Below are 21201 nucleotides of genomic sequence, written 5' to 3' on the forward strand. Positions count from 1 at the left end.
TTAATCGCCCTTTTCGCCCGGATGGGTCCCAGCCGGTTTAAAAACGTTAACCCGTTCAAAAACCTTGGGCGGCTTTTTGGAGGGAGAATTTCCTAACATAGGGAAACCCTTAAATTTGCCCGGTAATGAGCTTCACCGGGGGAAAAGGGCGGGGGTTCAGGGGTTTCCCCAAAATGTATTTTTGGAAAAAAAAAAAGGGGGGTGTGTTTTATAAAGGGTTTTCCCCCCCCCCCCCCCCCCAATTTCTTCTTAATATAATGAAACGCAGTTCTCCTGCATTTTCGTGAGAGAAAAAACAAAAAATATATATAGTAACAGAGAATTCTTGTGAGATTGTTCATTGTTGTAAGCAATAATTCATAAAGGTCTTGTAGAAACAAATCAGAAGCACTACAAAAGTATTACATGCTACATCAGCACATGGTTTAGCAAAATGCTGATGATATCATTCAATTCAAAACATCAGCTGGCATGTCACAACACAGGGAATGATACCTGAGCTCACCTGAATATTCTGGAGATTTCCAGCTTTGAGAATGTCTGCCAATTTCAATATAATATCAACCTTGCTCATTTCCTTGTCATCAATAGAAAGACAAAGATCAATATCACTATTTGAGAAACCGAAAGAATTGGCACATGATCCATAGAGGTATAGTTTTGCATTAGGCCATTCCATGTTTATCAATCTGCTCAAAGATGTTAACAACTGCTTCTGCTTTGCAATTTCCTCCTCAGAGGGCATCAAAGATTCAAAAATTGACAAGAAATTAGGTGTAAATCGATCTATGTCATATCGACATGGCCTGTTTCTCCTCTGGAATCTTATTCTCTGGCTTGATACATGATGCCCTCTAGAAAAGTCTGATCTGAAATCCTGCAACATAAAAAGTATGGCTAAATCTCACATACCTTAATGTTGATCTCAAGATTAGTAGATTACAAAATCAGCAGCTGAAGCATAACTGGCAACTGGTTGCTGGCAAGAGTCCTTGATAAGACAACTGAGCTTTTTCCTAGTCTCCAAGGTGTGTGTTGTTGTTTGGAGTTTTTTTCCCCTTTTTATTCTTCTTAATATAATGATGCACAGCTCTACTGCATGTTCGAGATAAAAATATAATGCAGCTCGGCAAACAGCTAAATGCAGTTTATGACACAAGCAAAAACTGCAAAAGTACACCACCTGTTCTTTTGTTCTACATATGGTGAATTAAGATGCAGCAAATTTGATCCAGCTTTAGTAACTTATAGATAGATGCAATTCAATGTATCTTAAGGAATGTTAAAGGGCAGAACTAGATAGAACCGGTCTAAGCTCAAATTTTTTTCGTTTGAGGATGAGTGCATATGTGGCCCTGGTTGTTCCAGCTAGTAATTCTGAAAAGCAGATGGAAAACTGAATTGAGAAAAGCTGAAGGTCCAAAAGCTTGGTATCTGATTGGCAACCAGCATTTTAATTTATGGTCTCTTTCTCTCACCTCCCACTCCTCCTCAATGTACAGAGAAGGCAATCATGGCTAAACAACAAAGGCCCCTAATCAGCTTTGCAGTCTCAGCTTGATCCAAGCACAAAAATGGATCTCCCACAATCTCCCCTCTTCCTCCCTATTTCCCCTTTTGTTCCTTGCATAGTTCCATGTACGAAAGATTTCTTCTCCCTTCCCACATATGTAGGCAGTTATGGCTGGGGTCCATGGCCCACATCTCCTTGCAGTCATGGCCTCAAAACAGGTTGCCCATGATCCCCTCTATTCCCCCCAATTTCCCATTCAATTCCTTGCACATATGAGTAGAACAAACCAAGCGCTCGCTGTTGCCGTGGCCAGTGCCACAGTGCAGAGTAGAAAGCACAGGGAGAGATGATTGGGAAAAGTAAACAAACAGGTAAGTTTGTAATGGCATGGTCAGCAAAAATTTGGTGGAGAGTGGATTGTTGGACTCTGAAACTTGGGCAACCTAGATTGTGGAATCTAGAATTAAAATCTAGTTGTTCATTACAGACACAGGTTATAAAAAAAATCCAATTTACCTTACTCCTCAGGATAGTTTTTTCCAATACTACTCCCTTGGCATCACCACTGCCATCAATCACCAGATTTTGTGTCATCTGCTCAATTATAGCATCCTCCCTGTCATCACCATCATATTGTTCATCATGTCCAGCAAATCTAATCTTACTATTTTCATATGACAATTCAGACTTACTTTCCTCCACTACCACCTTTCCATCAATTCCATGCTCCAAAACTACTTTCCCTATCCTGCCGCCTTCCAAACCACATTCTTGATTCTCCATAATTTCCACTGGAACTGAACTGCCAGCAGGTAATGTCACATGGTGCAACTCCTTCACCAGTGCCTTACCAGATGTGTAATAGGCATTCGCATTTGGCACCTTCCGCGAAACATAGCCCTTGTCCTCCCTAAAACCCTGCCACCTCTGCTCCCTTTGTAGAGGATTGGTAAAGCAGGATTCATGCTGACCATGACCACTATGTGGTGCCCTGCCTTCCTGGACTGGAGGCATGTACTGATCTCCATGGAGCCTCCTGCCACCTAAGATAGGAAGTGTATGCTGCTCTCCAAGATGCATCCTGCCCAACTGTCCATTGGCATTGATCTCAGGCGGTGTCCGTGACAAAAAACGATCTTGCTGCTGTTCCATACACATCATTCCTACAGCCACATCACATCCACCAGTAATTGGCATTGAAAGCTGCTCTCCATGTCCATGAGGCATTCTGCCAACCGCATCACGAACATCTGCAAGATCCGGAACGAAATCCATGGGACGAGGATTGTACTGTTCCCTACTCAATACAACACCAGATGCATTCCGTGCATCACGGGCAGTAGGTGGTGGATGCGACGGTTTGCCAAACCCTGGAGGCGGCGCCCCCGGCCGAGGCCTCTCCGCCCAGACGGCATCCCCGGATCCGAACACTCTGCCGGCAAGAGCAGCGAAGGGTTCCCCTGGAGCGAATCGGGGATCCGGGAATACGGGTTGCTGCTGTAAGTGCGTGGTGGAGGTCGAAGACCACCCGAAGTCTCCCCCTTGTGCCTGCGCCGATGCGGCGAAGAGCGGCCCCACGGCGGCGACGGCAGGGTCACTGAAGAAATGGTGCGCCCCCGCTGCGACGTGGGGCGGGGCGAGGAATTCCTCTCGCGGGTGCGCAGAGGGAGGGTTTTGGAGGAGGCGGAGGAGGAGACCGCCGTCGAAAGATGCCGGTGAGGTGTGTGTGGCGGTGGATTGCGAGGCTGACGTGTGGTGGGCGCCGCCGCCGCAACCGGAGGAGGAGGAGGGGGCGTCGGCCATCGGCGAGGACGAGGGTTTGGGCCGGCTGTCACGATATTTTCCCCGCTTGGGTACCTTCTCGTTCTGGTTGGTGGGGAAGAATTAGAGCCACTTTTTTCTTTATTATTAAACAAAAGGCAAATTTTGCCTTGGGACATCACATACACTTTTAGTTAGTGAGTTATTTTAGAAACTTTTAACTATTTACCATTCTTATGGATGATACTCCTTTATTTGCCAGTTTTATGTGGATTCCTACAGATTTACCGCTCAAAACGGTAAATCTTTTACGTATTTGCCACTTTGGCTGATATGGCACGCCATGTTGGCGAGCTAGCGCGACAGCACTGCTGAGATACCCAACTTGGCACGAGAAAAGACTTATTTGCCCCTGTTGTTGCTCTCCCTCTACTCACTAACGTGTAGGTCCCATGTGTCAGTTTCTTCTTCAACCTCCAGCCATCACCTGCACTATAAGCTAGCACGCGAGGTGAGTGGTACTGCAGGGAGTTGTTGTAGCCAGTGCTCTTATAAGCTTTGTTGCGTGCGGAGCACTGTTATTTGGATTTTGGAGCATCACAGAAGCAAAAACCTTATGGAGTACTCTGCCATTTTTTCGGCTGCTGCCTCGCAGTTGTTCTCGTGCTCGTCATAGCTCTCACCTCTCCTCACCGTCTAGCGTCGCGGCGGCACTGGGCGAGGGAAGCGAGACGAACTAGCACGCCGTGAGCAAGTTCCTTAATTGCTTGGCAAGGAGCATCGAACTGGTCCTCCGATAATCTGGCCTACGGAGAGAAGACTGCACTTATAACATCCTATTGCTTTTGCCTGTAGTTGGATAGCATTGTGCTATTGTTGCCGTGATTTATGTGCTTTGCAATACACAAACGTATGGGTTTGTTCATCTCCAAATTTTTCGTGTGGTTGATGTCGATATGTACAGGTATAGCAGCTCGCAGGCTGCGTTACAAGCAACAGTTGGGATAACTGAGCAAGTTCCTTGTAACGTTTTGCCGAAGGCGCGAACCAAGCAAGTTCCTTAATTGCTCGTCTACTGGGATTACCGAAGGAGGTCTGCGAGTTGATGTAGATCTCGTGGTAGACGTTGTTGAACTTGGGGACCTTGACACAGATGGTGGGGACGGGCGCACCTTTGGTAAAACGTCAGTACTCGGCAATATTGTGGCCCGCGCGCTGAGGATGCGGCTAGCACAAGCTCCTCCTTTCTCTCGCTGCGTGGTGATGCATATGGCTGGAGGTTGAAGATAAAACTGACATGTGGGGTCCATGTGTCAACAAGTGGAGATAGACAAACAACATGAGTAAATTGGTCTTCTCGTGTATGGAGATAGACCTTTGAGGAGCGCTGCCAAGCTGGCTTGCTAATGTGTCATGTCACATCAGCAAAAGTAGCAAAAACATACGAGGTTTACTGTTTTGTGTGGCAAATTTGTACGAGCACACGTAAAACTGGCAAACAGAGGAGTGTCATCCGTAAGGATGGTAAATAGTTAAATATCCCATTATTTTACCGTAGGACATCACATACACTTTTGGTTAGCGAGTTTTTTTATGTATAGTCTTGAAAAAATGTCTTCTTGTTATATGGTCTCTTTTTTTAATAGTTAAGTGCTCCTATGTTGCTATGGTAACAAGACATTCCACGACATACAGTTACATGAGTAGAAATTCATGTCATCATAAATGCATATGTATTGCAATGAGAGCAAAATAATACCACAACATATGTTGTAACAGAAACAAAATAACATCATAACATTTTTAAGTTTGATCTTGGTTTATACAATTCCATCTCAGACCTTATAGCTACAATGGGGAAGCTCATGCACAACCTTGTTTCGTTCCCTACCGATTGTGATAAATTCGCAACTTAGATGACGACCTTTTTATTGTGTCTCGGATTAGTAGTGCGACCACACAATGACCATGCAACAGTGCCTGGACCCTAGAGCTTGTCCACAGAGGCACCAAGGTTGGGAAATGATAGTAAACAATTTGAGAGAATCACGAGGGTGACTAAATAGTCGTTACCAAATGCAAGAAACTTGAGGCTTTTCCCTATGTGTTATTAAGAAAGATGGTTCCGTCCTCCATGCTATTAAAAAGTTAGAGTGGACCTGTGTGCCATGACACTTTTCTTTTTTTTCCTCTAAGCCATTCCATCAACATGTGCCTCTAACGCTGTTAAACAGACACGTGAAAGGACAATTTTGCCCTACAGTGAGGCCCATTTGTCAGCCACCCAAACCTTCCTCTTTGTTTCTCTTCCTAACGCGGCCACACCGTCCTGCCCACGACACCACTCAGGGTTGCACCTGCGCTCGCACCGGCGGCTACCACGCCCTCACCGGCCGCTACGTGACCTCGCCCCACCACACCTAGCCCCGTGGACTTTTTAACCCCAGCCACTACTGATGAGAACAAGGGTGGCCCGATCTTTTGAAAGGTTCTGGTAACTCTCGATTTGGTGGAAACGAGACACAAATCGATCCGACTTTCGAACAACACGATTCAAAACCAAAGTTCAGCTAGGCGCTAGGCGTAATCGGGGCGCTGACCCATTGCCTAGCGCCTAGTCGGGAGTACTCGGTCCTAGGCGCTCCTAGGCGTTTTGGCAATATAGCCATAGATTTATATATATTATATATATGACTATATATATATATAACTACTATATATGAGTCACAAACTCACAGTATTTGTGCCAGTAGACATACCTGAGTCCTACTCCTAGCTGTCTTAATCCTGCATGTTCCTAGCTCCTGCATGGCTGTAACACATTTTTACGGCTAGTATTAGTCAATAACTCAATACTCAATAGACAGCTAGATAGGACAACCTATCTGGATGATTTCAGCAGCCTCCCATCTATGAGCACACCATACCTCCAGCTGGTGATTACAATACAAGTGGATAGGACAATAATAGAAGTGCACAACACAATTTATAAATAAAGCACAACACAAACATATAGTTCTTAGTTCAGGTCTCACAAATAATAAAAGAAGGCACACAGACACATAAACAAGGTGACACAGCTGCAGTCCAGGGCATCACAAAAGGCTTCACTACTAGATGGAGATGGTCCAGCAGCCCATATCATATTTCTTCTTCACTGTAGTCCCTATTCTCATCTTCATACTCTTCTTCTTCACACTCAAACTCTTCTCCTTCATAGAGCTCCCTCACTCTTGCACTTCTACGTCTCAACCTGTTCATCTGCTCCCACTGCCTCTCTAATGAGAGACCAAGGTATCCCTGTACCTTCCATCTCATCTTCCTCCCCATCTCTAAATTCAACCAATGCACAATCATTCCCACCTTCTTGGAGAAAACCTTGAGCTTCACATGTATCACTAGATACAAGAACATCAATGATTTTCTTTGACTTGATCTTTTCTCTCTTACTAAGCAACTTGGAGTTGAATTGAATATACACCAGCTTGTTGAGGCGGGCTGTAGTAAGCCTATTCCTCTTAGTGTGTATCTACAATTGAAAAAGAGGATTCTTAGTTCTACTTCTACAATTTAATTGTAATGCTGCTGAAAATGAAATGTTCATAATAGATAGGCACCTCATTGGTTCTTTCTTTCCAAAGTTCCTTGTTTAGCTGTTGTTGCTTCAAATAATCAGACATGGTAGCTTTAGGATCAATAGCACGTGTCCATTTATCAATGGGTCCTAACTTGTGGGGCTCTGAACTTCCAACACAGGTGACTTCATCTGAATCTGTTCCAACCCTAGATACATGAACTTCCTCTCTAATTTCTAGCTCACGAACAGTCTTCTCCTCCCTCTTCCTTTTTGATCAGCTAGTGCCTTTTTGCACTTCTCTTTAGCCTCCATAGCCTGTGGTGTTCTGGCTGTGCATTTCTTCACATCCTTTCCCTCATGAGCCAAATGTTGCTTCAACCTATGAATCCCTCCCCTCATCTCCTTATTACAAAGCTTGCACTTCACCTTGTCCTTATTGTTAGCATCAACAAGAACATCATATTCCCATCCAACATCATCCGAATTCCTTTTCAGGACATTTGATCCCTCTGTTCCATTCTCAGTTGATGACATCCTACATTCATGCAATCACAAAATAGAAAATACAGAGGCATACATCATCATACTTGCACATTCAGATTCAAACAAACAGGCAATGCAATCAGACATTCAGATTCAGTTCACTAATGAATTAGACAGAAATGAGAAATCACAGCAGGGCACATTCATCATACCTGCACATTCAGATTCAGATTCAGTAGGCTACAAGGAGAGGAACAGGGGAGGCCGGAGGGGAAGGTGACTGTGGAGCATGGGAGACGAGCAGAAAATTTGAGAGCAGGGGAGAGAGCCAGCGGAGGAAGGGAGAAGAGCAGGGAGGGAAGGGAACTCACCTTGGAGGCTTGGGGTGGCCGGCGGGGAGGGGTGCGCCATCGGAGACGAGCAGCTTCCAGGCCGTGACTCAGGGACGAGCAGCTTCCAGGCGACGAGCAGGGGAGGATCAAGACCGGCGGGTCGGGGACGAGGAGGGGAGGAGCAACACTGGCGGGCCACGGGTGGAGCTCGCCGGCAGGGAGGAGCTCGTTGTTGACAGTCCTTAATGCTCACATTTAACCATCAACTAATCATGGAAAAGGATCTAAATGGAACCAACACCTAGACTTAGGGTTTTATCTGACAGAATTCCACGAGTTTTGGTGTTTGTCTATTTCTGCAGGGGGTTATCAGGAAATAAGGAAGAAAGGCCCACACGTCGAGTTTACATAGAGATATTAACGTGCCGCGCAATTTTCTACCATCTAGAAGACTCGAGAAGCCACGGGAACGAACGGGAGGCCGATCGGGCCCGGGGGCAGGGCGCCCGCCCAAGTCCCTTGGGTGCCCGCCCAGCTACAGTAACCAATCAGCTTCAACTTCACGGATCGTGCTCCACCGACTCTAAGGATCGAGGAAAATCACACGATTAAGGTCAGTTTGATCGGATGGTGGAGAATAACGTGGAAATTCCTTGGGAGCTACTCTTCCTAGATTTCTTAGGGGCTACTCTTCCTAGATTTCTTGGGGGTTACTCTTCCTGGACTATATAAGCAGACCCCCACCAGCCCTGGAGGCATACCTCTTCTACAGAATCAAAGTTAGGGTTTCAATTCTTCATCCAAGTAGAGAGGATCCCTCTAGTTCTTCTAGTTCTACCTCTAGTTCATCTAGATCTAGTTCTAGTTCATCTAGTTCTAGTTCTAGTTCCTCTAGTTCTAGTTCTAGTTAGTTCTAGTTGTAATCTAGAAAATAGGGAGAGAGAAGAGGAGAGCGGAGGAGGAGCCGGATCTGTTGGATCTTCCTCAACATTATACTTTTGCAGCATTTGGTTCGTTCTTCATCGTTCTCCAGGTTCTTCAATTCATAATTCCTGAGTTCTTTAATTACTTTTATTTACATTCAAGTTATTTATTGGATTCCCGCTTGCATCAAGTGCTCTAGTCTTTATAACGCTAGAGTAGTAATTAATAGATTAGACGTGGTGTTTAGTCTTGCAATTACCTGGAATTGCACCCAATCCTGCGGATTGTTGTGGTAGCCTTAGGGTAGTGACAGCCCTAACGGTCGACGTATTCCACCTCGTTCGGATCGGTGTTTGTAGGACCGTAGTCAGACCTTCCTAGCCCCCTTCTCATCTCTTTCTGTGGTTAGTGCTCTGATGTCCCAATATAGATAATCTTGAAGTAATTCTTGATTCTTAGATCAACTAGAGAACTCTCAGGAAACTTCCTCTCTTCCCACCAAAAATAATTATATAGTTATCCTTGGGCGATCTTGGATCTTAATTAGTACACTCACGTTCTCTGTGGAAAATCGATACTCTAGAATACTCCCAGGTGAAGGCTACATCGGTATCCGTGCGCTTGCGGATTTTTCTGTTTGCGTTTAAAATACCCAACAAGCTTTCTGGCGCCGTTGCCGGGGAACGGTAGCTGTGCTAGTTTCGAACCAAGTTGTCCGTGTATCCTTTTTCTTTTCCTTTTTCACCACACTCACCTTATCATTTTCACCATACCACATGGATTTCACTCTAAGCATTAGTGAGCATGGAATTTATTTCATAGCCACTTCATTTACTCCATGCTCATATGCAACATCTTCACAATCCATTGGTCTCTCCAACATCACCACATTCGAGATCTCCAACCCCCTCATCCTTTCTATCTATAAAAACTTTAAAAGGGCGGTTGTCGATGCATATGTCTATAAGAAATATTGCAGATCTCGTTGAGTTGATCTTGATATAGGTCAGCGTTGGAGGGGAAACCACTTCGCCGACATAAATTGATGGTTTCCCAAGGACAAGCTTAGTGTTCTAAAATAAGCACTGATCAGATCGTAACATGAGCTTTTAATTATTTGCAACATTACCTTGTGTGTTGAGCATATAAGTATAATTGTAAAACATTCCTTCGGGTATTCTTTTCACTAACCTTTCCATGATTGGAGCAAGAAGATCGGATGAATGACAAGCACAAGGTATGTACAACCAATCATTATACAACATTGAATTAAATTCATCCAAACTTGAATTTTGCAAAATTCATTCTTGGGGGAGTACTTTACATAAAAACATCCTTTGCCATGTTGCTATGTTGGTTGTCCCTACCTTTGAGACATGCTCAATTTGTTAAATACTAATCACACTACTTCATCTCCACTTGAGTAGATCTCTATAAATGCTTTCATGCTACCTTTATTTGCTTTAGTATATGTCTAGGTTTGGAGTAGATTCATTTATCTCTTAATTAAGCATGGTGCTTAGTTTAGGAATGATGATCTTACTTCCAAAGGATTTTAAATTAAGCATGATGCTTAGGTTAAAATTCCCTCCTAAATCAAAATAGACATGGTGTCTAGGTTGATCTTTGAGCCGATAGTATGCTATAGTAGATATTGGATATTTTGTTGGACTAACCCCTGCAGGAAAACTTTCAATATCGACTTGGGAAGTCCTGAGACAAACTCACATTGGAGACAAAGAGAGAGGCACATGAAGTTTAACAATTTACACAAGGAAGGCATAGCTCACAAGAGATGATCTATGGAGGGTGCCACAAACATGATGCACAACCGCTAAAAAAGGAAAGCTTCCATAAGGTGATACTGTACCATCACTCTTCGAGTAAGGTAACATCTTAAGGTACTTGACTATCACTTTATAAGTTTCTCCTTGGTTCTAGCGTTCACATGAATAAACAGACAAACATGTATGATTTACAACTCTAGATTAATCAACCTAATCGATTCAACATGTTTAGTCCTTCCACCTTTGTGATCCCACAATCCTAATCATATGAGCTAAAATGTTGCACACTCAATCTTTGGAAAATGATAGTCATGTAAAGAAAAAACATTTACTTAGATAGACTATCTTTCCATAAGGTTGAGTGATCTGATCTGACAAATGTTTTAAATGTTACACTCATGGTCTTATTATCCATCAACTTTGTCTTGCTCACTATGCTTAAGGTTAGAGAGAACAAATACACTTTTGGTTCTGTTGGTGTTTTCCACCAACAGGGCCCATGCACTTGATCTGTGCCTTGTCTCCATGAGCAGGTACACTTGGAGCAAAATATGAAGGACTTTTACAACTTCCAGACTCCACCAAATGAAGAACCTAGATCTACGAGCACAAACACGCTGGAGATACTGGACACTCAGGCAATCACTGCCCTGAGATGCTTGAGGACACAACTACTGGAGTAACCCCGTTGTGGAAGTAATTACTGACCTTCTGCCGGTCAAGAGAGACAATCCAGGACGCCCCGTCATCCCGATCTCCATCAGCATGGTGGACTTCCTAGAAGCACTCTGCGACTTTGGCTCCAGCGTCAATATTATGCCCAGGGTACTCTATGAAAAAATCTTTACATATCCTTTATTGGAAACAACCATGTGTTTGCAGCTTGCAGATCGGACGCTAAGTTTCCCAAAGGGAATATTGAAGAACCTCTGCGTCCGTGTTGGTACCTTGTACGCTCCAGCAGACTTCATGGTGATAGAGACTGGTACTGATGAGAGGGCACCCATCATTCTAGGGTGGCCATTCCTGAACACCTCGGGAGCAGTCATCCACGCTAGTGCTGCCAAGATCAGTTTCTACATCAAGGGGACGAAGGAGACGTTTTCCTTCAAGAACAAAACTACACAAATCTCAGAGCAATCCTAACATGAACCAAGGAAAGGACTAACAGGAGGAACAAGAACAAGTAATTGTGGACTGAGTCAGCTAAGATGGTCACTGCTGCTCAAGGAGGTCAAGATCGTCAACTCAAGTCGCCTTTCTTGATCAAGAAGGATGACCCTGGTGTTCCAAGCATCGAGTGCACAATCAACGGATATTTTTTCAGAAGACACTCTACGACACCGGATCTGACGTCAACATAATGGCCGCAGTCACTTATCAGCTCCTGCATGGAACCATGCCGCTACAACCGACATACATTCAGCTCCAGATGGCAGATCAGACATTCCGTAAGGTTATTGTCATGGGAGAAGACGAGTACAATCCACCCATCATCCTTGGAAGACCGTTCTTCAGCACCGTTAAAGCAATCATCTACATTGGAACCGGAGAAGTCCACATGAACTTCCCCTCTGAGAAGGTACGCCGCTATTTTACTGACCCTAACTATATAGTTGAAGACTCTAAGCAGGTCAGGACAAGAAGAAGACGACGCAACCGAAACCAGAGAAGGCAAATCATCAAGGACGGATGAGCAGACTACGAAGGAGAAGTAGTAAGGTCTGGAGACATACAGCTTGATCAGAACTGTCCTGAGGAGACCGTAGCACCGAGTCAGGTGTGGAGAGAGAAGATAGTTATACATGAAGAGGAGGCGCCGCCGGAACCACTGACTACGCCATCCAGCGAATCCCAGGACGACTGAGAAGACAGAGAGTCCCGTTCGGAGGACTTAAAAACACTGAATGCCTTGCCAAGAGGTAAATTTGGTAGTTATCTTTTCCTTTCAATTATTTTAAAATAGTTTGCTTAGTTAATCAGGTTTATATCATCTTGAAAAGAAAATAAAAATATTAAAAATAGTAAGCCCCATGTGAGTATGCTCATGGCATAAAACCCATAAGTACATTCACTGTGGTGGCATAAAATAAAATAAATATATTCCTGTCCTATAAAAATAAAAATATAAAAATAAATTTATGATCCTACTAAAGAGAGTAACATTTATTGAGGAGACTCAACATGATAAAGGCTAAATATTTATGCTAACACTTAACTAGTTCTACAAAGCTTTGTTGTCTATTTGAGCTCCACAGAATTCAAGGATCAAAGAAGTCTAGCAGACGGAGGATATCCTAATCGCTGTCAGAGTGCTGCCGACATTCAAATACACCTCCAGCACCTGCTAGCTGCATCAGAAGAAATTGCGTCAAAATCCAGCTTGGGTGAGAGCACCCCCATTTATCCAGCTAAGTGTTCTACTCACGTTTATATTTTACTCAAATAATAAAAAGATACATAATCATAAAAACCCAAATAAAGATTTTGTGCTTGCTTAGTTTGCTAAATAAATAAATAAATAAAGTTTGCTATGAACCCTCATGATAAGCTCTCACATGGAAATGATGAATAGTTGCTCTGCTATGACTAGTTCTCAAAATTGAAATCTCTCTCAAGTTTAGGCATGATTGGTATTAATTAAGATTTGCTTTAAACCTGAACTTGTGGGGAGAGTACTTGATCTAAAGTCTAAGTCGTTAACGGATACGATATGGGAAGGTTGAGCTGCTGTTTATCTGTTCCTAGAGATGCTAGAATTCTGGAGAATTTTATCTTTGAAAATCTTTAACATGTTGCATGATGAGTTCCTGTATGATGAGAGTTTAAATTCCTACCACAGCCATATATACATGCTTGCTAGACTTTGAGCCACACATTTAGTTTTTACTGCTTATGAGCATTGAGTGTGGTCAAGCTGTGTAGACCCTTAGGAGCTTGTCATGTGGTTAAAATCAAGATTCACTTGCACGTTCACTCATACATGCTGCTTCTACTCCGGAAGTACGCATCCACATATATCCATCCATTTCCATCTCTAGAACCACCCAAAAATATTCTACTCCTAATCAGGGAGAGAATAGCCAAAAACATTTATGTTTTCCCTTGTGAAATAAATGCTCAAGTTATCTTGTTACTACCACTTGCTATATTATCTCATGAGATGAGTGCTCTAAAAAAAAGAAAAAGAAAAGAAAAGAAAAAAGTATACGAGGAAATAAAAAGGGGCAAGTGCCCGGAACCTCGAAAGAAAAGAAAAAGTGAGACGAGAGGTAAAAATGGACAAGTGTCCGACAGTAGAATTAGGGGTACAAGATACCCACCTGAGAGGAAAAGAAAATATAGAGCATCTCATTCTCCTCAAAAAGTTTCAAAAGTGCAAGAAAGGTATGTATCCCCTCAAAAGAGCACAAGTAGAATTAGACTTTCACCATTATTATCATTATCATCAACATACACCATTCATTCGCCACACATGCACATCCTGATTTGACTTTGACTTGTTCTTCTGGATCCATGGTTTGACTATGCAATAAATGTCTTGTAAGTATGTATTAGCTGTCTCCCACCTATGAGCTCCAGATATCAAAAGCCTTATTAGAGTAGGGTGAGAGAGAAGGCAATGTCACTATGCCTCATACCAAAAATACCACATACTTTGAGAGAAGGCATATACCATTACTGCCTTGGTAAGGATCCAGAAATACCACAAAAGAGAGACTAGAGAGAGTCATACAAGGAATCTCTGAGTTTTATTTGAAAATCTGCAAAAACTCCAGAGCTATAGTTAATCAAGAACATGAGACATGGCGCTTGACTAGACCGTTCTATCTTTTAACTACTCAAGACAGAAGTGACGGTTGCAAGCCCCATGGTGAAAGGTAAAATGAGTAAGTTTAAATCTTAACAGTTTACCCTAACTCAGAGATGAGATCTTGTTTGAACGCATGTGTACGTTTAAGGCATGAAACCACTGCAGAAACTCTTGAGTCCATCTTTGCTCAGGGACGAGAAAAGTTTAAGCTTGGGGGAGCTTGTTGACGGTCCTTAATGCTCACATTTAACCATCAACTAATCATGGAAAAGGATCTAATAGAACCAACACCTAGACTTAGGGTTTTATCTGACAGAATTCCACGAGTTTTGGTGTTTGTCTATTTCTGCAGGGGGTTATCAGGAAATAAGGAAGAAAGGCCCACACGTCAGGTTTACATAGAGATATTAACGTGCCACGCAATTTTCTACCATCTAGAAGACTCCAGAAGCCACGGGAACGAACGGGAGGCCGATCGGGCCCGGGGGCAGGGCGCCCGCCCAAGTCCCTTGGGTGCCCGCCCAGCTACAGTAACCAATCAGCTTCAACTTCGCGGATCGTGCTCCACCGACTCTAAGGATCGAGGAAAATCACACGATTAAGGTCAGTTTGATCGGATGGTGGAGAATAACGTGGAAATTCCTTGGGAGCTACTCTTCCTAGATTTCTTGGGGGCTACTCTTCCTAGATTTCATGGGGGCTACTCTTCCTGGACTATATAAGCAGACCCCCACCAGCCCTGGAGGCATACCTCTTCTACAGAATCAAAGTTAGGGTTTCAATTCTTCATCCAAGTAGAGAGGATCCCTCTAGTTCTTCTAGTTCTACCTCTAGTTCATCTAGATCTAGTTCTAGTTCATCTAGTTCTAGTTCTAGTTCCTCTAGTTCTAGTTCTAGTTAGTTCTAGTTGTAATCTAGAAAATAGGGAGAGAGAAGAGGAGAGCGGAGGAGGAGCCGGATCTGCCGGATCTTCCTCAACATTATACTTTTGCAGCATCTGGTTCGTTCTTCATCGTTCTCCAGGTTCTTCAATTCATAATTCCTGAGTTCTTTAATTACTTTTATTTACATTCAAGTTATTTATTGGATTCCCGCTTGCATCAAGTGCTCTAGTCTTTATAACGCTAGAGTAGTAATTAATAGATTAGACGTGGTGTTTAGTCTTGCAATTACCTGGAATTGCACCCAATCCTGCGGATTGTTGTGGTAGCCTTATGGTAGTGACAGCCCTAACGGTCGACGTATTCCACCTCGTTCGGATCGGTGTTTGTAGGACCGTAGTCAGACCTTCCTAGCCCCCTTCTCATCTCTTTCTGTGGTTAGTGCTCTGATGTCCCGATATAGATAATCTTGAAGTAATTCTTGATTCTGAGATCAACTAGAGAACTCTCAGGAAACTTCCTCTCTTCCCACCAAAAATAATTATATAGTTATCCTTGGGCGATCTTGGATCTTAATTAGTACACTCACGTTCTCTGTGGAAAATCGATACTCTAGAATACTCCCAGGTGAAGGCTACATCGGTATCCGTGCGCTTGCGGATTTTTCTGTTTGCATTTAAAATACCCAACACTCGTCCAGTGGTGAGGAGGAGCACTGGCAGAGATGAGCAAATGGCTAGCGGGAACCCTTCCTCTCCCTCTTATCCTTCGTGCCCAAAATCGCGCCGCGTGGGAATCCTTTGCCGACTCACGCGCAGGGTCAATTTTTTCACGGAATCGTGTACTCGTCCGCCTCGCACCCCTCTGTGTCACCTCCGCGCCGCCTCCACGCCGCCTAGAGCCGCCTCCGCGCCGCCCAGCGCCCAGTTCGGCGACTAACCCCCTAGGCCAGGCGAAGGGGCTTGCCTACCGACTAGTCACGCCTAGGCGAGCGCCTAGCTGAACCTTGTTCGAAACCCCACAATCGTAGCACCACGTCTCCTCTGGTTATCAACCCATGGTTGACCTCAACAAGAAGTCTAAGTCCTTTGCCTGCGAATCGAAGAACACAAGCGAGAACAAGGAAGAATGCAACCAATTTGCAGATGAAAGATTAATCTCACGAGTTGGGATCACAAAATAATCTAAGCAAAACCCAAAACCTAACGACAGTGGTGGCAGCTATATATAAAGGTCTAAGGGTCGTTGCCACCCCTGGACGTGCCCCTCTAACGGGCTCAACAACGATACATGGCCCAACGGAACAAAAACGGTGACGCGGCACCGAAATAGATTCTGGACACTGACTTATTTCGACGTTTCCTGACGACTCAGAAGGAATTTGGACCTCAAACCAATGCCATTAGTTTTCTTATGAAATTATCTTTCCAACCATGGGTAGAACGCCAAAAACGGAGTCCGGATGCGTCCTGGGCATCCGTTTTACTCCTCGCTGGTCCTGGACTCCGAAACAGGCTTGAAGTCGACTCGGTTTGGGCCTCCTCCTTTCTCCACGCCTCCAAGCCATCCCTTATGCATCCCTTGGTCCTCTCCATGATTCCTAAGCACAATATAATCATTAGATATTAATTTATTCTCAAAATCATACAAAGACTTACTTAGGAATGAGCTCACCTGTAAATTTAATTATCGTGCGTGAGCTTTTGTGATTGGACCTTGAATGTCGAGCAGAGGATCATCTTGTGCATCCAAAGGAGTGATGTCCTCATCATCTAGACCCGGCCCTGGGGCAGAGCGGAAGGGGCAGCCGTCCCACGTCCATCTCGCCAATGGGCAATGAATACTACTACTCAGCCCAAACATACATATATGATACGCTAGAATAGATAGAAATCGGTGATCACGCAATGCAACATGGGTCTATTCCTTTCAATCGACTTCTACGCGACTGTTGGACTTTTCCTTCTACACGAGGCAGCGAGTCGCCGCCCGCTGCCGGCTAGGTACGTCCGCGCAACAGCGTGCACTCTGCTCACCTGAATTCTGCATAGGGTGAGCCGCGATCATCCGCACACCACACTCCAATTCCATCTCCATCAGGCAGGAGCCAGTGGCACCACGACAGCAATCAGGTACGTTCGTATTTTTTTCTCTATCCTATAATCCCTAATCATGTAATGCACAATGCTACCCTATTTTTATGATATTTCAGTTAATAGTTTTTTTTTCTAAATATTAACATGACCAATTGACCATGTTATAAAAAAATATACTTCTGGTAATGACAATAGAAAGAAGAAAAGGTGAATAGATAATTTGGTAGAATCTCATCAAAGTGCTCTTCATAAATTTCTTAACAGTAATATATCCAGATGCATTGGCGATAGTTGCTGTGGAGAAACCAGCTAATGCTAATCCAGAAGATCAGGAGCATATGAAATACAATTTTTGAGGTAAGTTAATATGTGTACAAAATATTTAATATGAAATTGTTTTTGCATTCAATTAACTATTTGGTATATGTATATATACTAGCAATGAGTATTTATAGTGTTTATATAAAAAAAGTCCAAAATTTAGCTTTGTTCTAGGTCCAAGAATATTTAGGACCGGCCCTGTCATCATCCCCCCCTCTTAAATTGGAGTCGTCCTCAACTCAAGGTCATCTTCTTCTCCCAAATATGGCTTTAATCTGAAATGTTGAAAGAAGGACTAACCCCAAACTCGGGTGGCAACTCAAGTTTATATGCATTATCATTTATTTTATCAATAACCTTATAAGGACCAGCAGCTCTTGGTATTAATTTTGACCTATCCTTTCTTAAATGTAACAAAACTAAATCACCTGGTTCAAGTTTAATTTCCTTTCTACCTTCACTACCAGCAATTCTATACTTTTCATTCATCTTTTCAATATTTGTTTTAGTTGTTTCATGCAACTTATGAATAAATTCAGCACGTGCACTAGCATCGCTCTGTGTTCTTTCAGTGGTAGGTGAAGGCAAAAGATCAATTGGAGCACGCGGGTTAAAACCATACACTACCTGAAAAGGACTTACCTTGGTAGTAGAATGTGTTGCCCGATTGTAAGCAAATTCCACATGAGGCAAACATTCTTCCCACATCTTCAAATTCTTCTTCAAAACAACTCTCAACATGGTGCCCAAAGTGCGGTTCACTACCTCTGTTTGTCCATCAGTTTGTGGATGACAAGTTGTTGAAAATAACAGTTTTGTACCCAACTTGTTCCATAGAGTATGCCAAAGTGACTCAAAAATTTAGCATCGCGATCTGAAACAATAGTAGAAGGCATACCATGCAAGTGAACAATCTCTTGGAAAAAGAGGTCAGCAAAATGAATGGCATCATCACTTTTATGACATGGTATAAAATCTACCATCTTAGAGAATCGATCCACAACAACAAAAATGCTATCCCGCCCCCTCTTAGTCTTAGGCAATCCCAAAACAAAATCCATCGAAATATCCACCCAAGGAATAGAAGGAACAGGAAGAGGCATACACAAACCATGTGGATTCAGGCGAGACTTAGCTTTTTGACATGTGGTGCAGCGTGCCATGAACCGCTCAATGTCTCTCCTCATCTGTGGCCAAAAGAAGTGTGTGGCCAAAATATCTAACGTCTTCTTAGCACCAAAATGGCCCATCAGTCCTCCTCCATGCGCTTCCTGCAACAACAACAGACGAACGGAACCAACTTGAATGCATAGAGGGTTAGCTCTAAACACAAAACCATCATTTATCACAAACTTGTTCCATGTACGACCCTCTTTACAATTCAGCAACACATCCTTAAAATCAGGATCAAACACATATTGGTCTTTTATTGATTCAAGTCCAAAAATTCTATAGTCAAGTTGGGACAGCATAATATATCATCTAGACAAAGCATCACCAATTATATTATCCTTCCCTTTCTCGTGTTTGATAACATAATAAAAAGATTCAATAAACTCAATCCACTTAGCATGTCTACGTTTTAGATTATTTTGATAACGAAGATACTTAAGCGATTCATGATCAGAATGTATAACAAATTCCTCAAGCCATAAATAATGACGCCACGTCTCTAAAGAACGTACAAGTGCATACAATTCCTTATCATATGTAGAGTAATTAAGAACAGGGCCATGCTATTTTTCGCTTAAGTATGCAACGGGCTTACCATCTTGCATCAACACACCTCCAATGCCAACTCCACTAGCATCACATTCTAGCTCAAAAGTCTTATCAAAGTTTGGAAGTTGCAGTAATGGTGCGTGTGTAAGCTTGTCCTTCAAAGTATCAAAGGAACTCTCTTGTGTCTTACCCCAATGGAACACCACACCTTTCTTTGTTAACTCATGCAAGGGGGCAGCAATGGCGCTGAAATCATTGACAAAGCGGCGATAGAAACCTACAAGACCAAGAAAACTTCTCACCTGTGTGATGGTTTGGGGAACCGACCAGCTCTTTATGGCTTCAATTTTTGACATGTCCACCTCAATTCCCTATGGAGTAACAACATAGCCAAGAAAAGAGACTCGATTCGTGCAAAAGATGCACTTTTCAAGGTTACCAAATAAACGTGCATCGCGCAAAGCATTAAAAACAACACATGAGTGATTCATATGTTCATCCAAAGACTTGCTATATATCAGTATATCATCAAAATAAACCACCACAAATCGCCCAGTAAAAGCTCTTAAAACTTCATTCATCAATCTCATGAAAATACTAGGTGCATTAGTTAAACCAAAAGGCTTGACTAACCACTCATATAAACCGAATTTAGTTTTGAAAGCTGTTTTCTATTCACCTGCAAGTTTCATTCTAATTTGGTGGTAGCCACTACGCAGGTCAACCTTAATGAAAACTACAGAACCACACAACTCATCAGGCATGTCATCAAGCCTAGGAATAGGATGACGATATCGAATAGTAATATTATTAATGGCTCTACAATCAACACACATACGCCATGAACCATCTTTCTTAGGAACCAAAATCACAGGAATAGCACAAGGACTAAGGCTTTCTCATACATACCCGCGGTCCAAAAGGTCTTGGACTTATCTGTTGGGCATTCTTAACGTCACTACCAAAAGTAGACTTAGTTTTCTAATTCTGATAACAGCGCCAAAAATGCCAAACCTATCCCTCATACCACTTAAGCCAAGTTGTCATCCCCAGCATGACATGAGAGACGCGATATTGAAATATGCAATTTCTCTTCAAAATAAATAATAAATAAGATATGCAAGCGCACAGATTAATACCGATGTAGCATTTTAACCGGAAAGTATTCCAGGTATCGTTATTTATATTTTTACCACTAGGAAGGGATTGCTAAACATCAATGTTGATTATAGAATGGAATATAGAATTGATTATCTATCATTGCATATATAATTGAGAGCATTTATCTGTCTCTTTCATACAGGGATAAGTGTCACATAAAAGATATATAAAGTATGAGAGAGTTAGATAAATGTTCTCAATTATACATGCAATGATAGATACTCAATTCTCTATTCTATTCTATAATCAACATTGATGGTTACTAATCCCATCCCAGTGGTAAAAATATAAATAACGATACCTGGAATACTTCCCGGTTAAAATGCTACATCGGTATTAATCTGTGCGCTTGCAGATCCCATTCATTATTTATTTAGATGAGCAATTGCATATTTCAATACCGCGTCTCTCATGTCATGCTGGGGATGACAACTTGGCTTAAGTGGTATGAGGGATAGGTTTGGCATTTTTGGCACCGTTATCAGAATTAGAAAACTAAGTCTACTTTTGGTAGTGATGTTAAGAATACCCAACAAGCATTTTTGGCGCCGTTGCCGGGGAAGGCTGATTACTAATCAGAAATGGATATAGAATTTTGAGTCATCATTCGCATCACTAATCTGATTGAGCTTATCAATTCTCTCATACAGTTTTACCTCGATATTTTTCTATTTTATCTTATGCAGGGGAATGTATGAATAGAAGACATCTTATAGGAAATTTTGTTGACAACCCCGAAGCATTATTTAGAAAAATAAGAGCCAAGCTCAAGAAGAGATCATCAACACTTCAGCAAGAAGCTTCATCCAATCAAGAAGATCACCAGAAC

General features: G+C 42.7%; 1 protein-coding gene across 1 annotated transcript in view; it reads right to left on the bottom strand.

The window, feature by feature from the left end:
• Positions 1-3392, bottom strand: part of LOC8059652 (UTP:RNA uridylyltransferase 1) — an 11360-nt gene extending 7968 nt beyond the window's left edge. The window contains exons 1-2 of the mRNA XM_002467264.2: positions 2030-3392; positions 506-877 (exon numbers count right to left, since the gene is read on the bottom strand). Of these exons, the coding sequence (XP_002467309.2) occupies positions 506-877; positions 2030-3316 (1659 nt within the window). The 5' untranslated portion in view covers positions 3317-3392. The remainder of the gene's footprint in view (positions 1-505; positions 878-2029) is intronic.

Source organism: Sorghum bicolor, chromosome 1 (genome assembly GCF_000003195.3).
Source record: "Sorghum bicolor cultivar BTx623 chromosome 1, Sorghum_bicolor_NCBIv3, whole genome shotgun sequence".
Classification (NCBI taxonomy): domain Eukaryota; kingdom Viridiplantae; phylum Streptophyta; class Magnoliopsida; order Poales; family Poaceae; genus Sorghum; species Sorghum bicolor.